Source organism: Naegleria lovaniensis (genome assembly GCF_003324165.1).
Source record: "Naegleria lovaniensis strain ATCC 30569 chromosome Unknown tig035, whole genome shotgun sequence".
NCBI lineage: Eukaryota > Heterolobosea > Eutetramitea > Acrasida > Naegleriidae > Naegleria > Naegleria lovaniensis.
The window spans coordinates 122,779-125,664 of NW_025407858.1; the positions used below are offsets into that span (position 1 = coordinate 122,779).

The window sequence follows — 2,886 nt, forward strand, 5'->3', positions numbered from 1 at the left end:
TCCTGAAATGCCCGCTTGGGGGTTTGCTTCTTTTTTTTTTGGCCATACATCCACAAGCATTCGCTCGAATGGAAACGAGAGATTGAATTTGACATACACAAATGATAGAACTTGCTCTGGAAGTTTGTATTTCTGAGCTCGATGGGACAAGATTGGAATACAAATGGAGTGTGTTAAGGGTCGATAGTTACATGTACACGAAATGACACGTCAAGACAAGGGTAGAATTTATGATGTATTTCGAATAGTTGTATTGAGGAATATAATACATCAAATAGGTTTATTTGTTGATCTACAGAGAGGCAATCAAGTGGCTTCAGTATGCTCATCAGCAAAAAGGCTCTTTTGTAAACCATTCGTACGAACTGTGTTTGTTGTGAAAATCTATTTTCCATTTTCCCTGTCATTATACATATGACGGTGATTCATGACGACATCCTTTCAACACTGTTGCAAGATGTCGATTCATCTGTAAATAGTTTCTTTTCAAAGCATATGGGTACTTGTTGTTCGTACTGTTCATAATTGAAAATTGTTGAACCCAACCAAAAAAGTTTATTTCTTAATTTTATGTTATCAATATGACTCTGTGAGTTTTTTCACCTATTCGGCTATTCATAGGATTGAACAACAACTCTCTCTGTGAGAAAGAAGAAAGCAACGAGATGGAAATTGAATCCCGCCAAATTTTGTACATTTTTCAAACATTTAAAAAATACACGCAATAACCAACTAACTACAACATCCCCTTGAAAGAGGAGTCAATCACATCGGAATCTCTATACCCTTACACATCCAATACAAATCACACTAAAACTATTTATTATGAGCTCCTTGAGAAAGACTGATTATTTGAGAAAAGCCTCACCAACAACGTCGTTACCATCGAAAAGCGGCATCGGAAAGAGAATAAAATTGAGTGATGAACAAAAACAAGAAATTAAAGAGGCCTTTGAATTATTTGATACGGATAAAGATGGATATTTGGATGCACATGAATTTAAAGTTGCAATGAGAGCTCTCGGTTTCGACATTAAAAAAGAAGAAGTGCTGAGGTTGATGAGAGAGAATCTTGATGAGAGACCTCTTGACGATTCACATCCCATGATGATCAGCTCCGATTCATTTCTGCAGGTGATGACGGACAAGATTTTAGAACGAGATCCGTTAGATGAAATTAAGAAAGCTTTTAAACTCTTTGATGAAGATGGAAATGGTAAAATAAGTTTAAAAAATTTAAAGAAAATTGCAAGAGAAATTGGAGAAAGTATGAGTGAGGAAGAGCTGCAAGCAATGATCGACGAGTTTGATCTTGATAGAGATGGAGAAATTAATGAAAATGAATTCATTGCCATCATGAGCAATAATGATGATTTGTAAATAAAGAACTCCAAGTTGATAAATAATCAAAAGCAGTTTATCTTCTAATTAAATAACAGAACACACCTAAAAAAATTTAAATATTATTTATTGGCCCTTCGGTGCCTCAGTACGTTACATTAGACGTTCGTTTAGTAAGGATACAACTTCAGAATGTCAAATGTTTTTGTAAGGATATTTCAAATATTAACAGGTTTCTTGCTTGTTTTGAGCAACTGCTATAAATGGAGCGGGTTAAGTCCATCGATGAACAGATGGCGAAAATAATGCAAGGATTGTTCTATTAATGTTTTTTGAAATATCAATGGTTAGTAATATTGGGTTATCAATAATCATATTAATAGGTCACGAATTAGTAAATAGTGCTGATTAGTCAATAAACAAATATATAAGATTACCAGTTTGTTCTTCATAGGATTCATGTCATAATAGTCGTGGTACAGCAGGGTGGAGAGCAATCCTGGATCCAATAAAGGGTGAGATGTTTTTTTCTTAATCCTCTAACCACTACATGTTTCTTGTCGAGTTGATGTTTGGTCAAGTGGATCGTAAGTGCTTGTCCAATTTCATCGTCGTCATGAACAACGTGGTGGTGAACTTTGTTCATCTTTTGGTTAGTTTTTCTTCTTGGCTTGGCTTTGACGGTTGTACGTGGTTTCTTGGGTTGTATTCTCATGCTTGTTTTCTCAGGTGTTAGTGGCGTTGGTCGTTCGGTATTAATTTCTGGTGGCTTTTTCTCTGGTTTTTCAACATTTGAATTATTGACGGTTTCAATTGGTGGATGGTGTGTGTTTAAAGTAATGTGATGAGGGTGCTGTGTACTTTCCTCGTGGTTTTGTATGTATTCATCGAGTATGTTATTTAATTGTTGGAGGGTAAAGATAATGTAATGCGTTTGTTGTTCAATCTTTGCTAACCGTTTTTCCAAGCTGTGGAGCATGTCAGAGTCTTTTCTATTGATCATCTTGCGGTATTTTTTAAGGGCTCGCTTCACACCAAAAAATTTGTCAATCCCACACACTTGCTCAAATCATCAATTAAATTTCGGAAAAGCAATTTCAACACCCTCTCATCATGCCAAAGGAAATCTCTTCGCTTGCTGTTCCAGAGTCTAAATTACAGCTGCTATTATCGGCTACTCCGTTCATCGGAACAAATTTGGAGACACTAAAAGCAAGGATACTTTCTGATAGTAAGTTTATTTCTGAATTTTTGAAATTGTTGATTTATTGTGTGGATATCCATATATCGTTTCCGTAAAGATTTTCATGCTTTCAAAGTTGATCAACTGAAAGAAATGATTAAATTTCTCAGAACACACGCTGGCAGGCGGGATTTAGCACTTTCGGGAAACAAATCGGATCTTGTTGCTAGGCTTTCTGTAGCCTTTTTTCAACCTGGACAACCTACTTCTTCTTCATCATCCACAGCCTCTTCATCTAACACCTCTTCAAGCACACCACCACCATCAAAAACAACCTCTCAACCTAAATCATCCTCTTCTTC

The 2,886-nt window shown here is 36.0% G+C and overlaps 3 protein-coding genes across 3 annotated transcripts in view; 2 read left to right on the forward strand and 1 right to left on the reverse strand.

Annotated features, from left to right (window-relative positions):
- Positions 1 to 825: 825 nt before the first annotated feature.
- Positions 826 to 1,380, forward strand: C9374_008862 (uncharacterized protein; the record flags this gene model as incomplete). The annotated part of the gene is made up of 1 exon (XM_044698985.1): positions 826 to 1,380. One exon carries the CDS (start codon positions 826 to 828, stop codon positions 1,378 to 1,380), a length of 555 nt encoding a protein of 184 aa, XP_044545039.1.
- A 418-nt stretch (positions 1,381 to 1,798) lies between these two features.
- C9374_008863 (uncharacterized protein) lies at positions 1,799 to 2,344 on the reverse strand (the record flags this gene model as incomplete). The annotated part of the gene is made up of 1 exon (XM_044698986.1): positions 1,799 to 2,344. The coding sequence occupies one exon, from the start codon at positions 2,342 to 2,344 to the stop codon at positions 1,799 to 1,801; it is 546 nt and encodes a 181-aa protein (XP_044545040.1).
- A 110-nt stretch (positions 2,345 to 2,454) lies between these two features.
- The window catches only part of C9374_008864 (uncharacterized protein), a gene marked incomplete at both ends in the record, with an annotated part of 1,271 nt that continues 839 nt past the window's right edge, over positions 2,455 to 2,886 (forward strand). The window contains 2 exons of the mRNA XM_044698987.1: positions 2,455 to 2,572; positions 2,643 to 2,886. The exon at positions 2,643 to 2,886 is cut by the window's right edge and continues 646 nt beyond it. Coding sequence (XP_044545041.1) covers positions 2,455 to 2,572; positions 2,643 to 2,886 — 362 coding nt within the window. The remainder of the gene's footprint in view (positions 2,573 to 2,642) is intronic.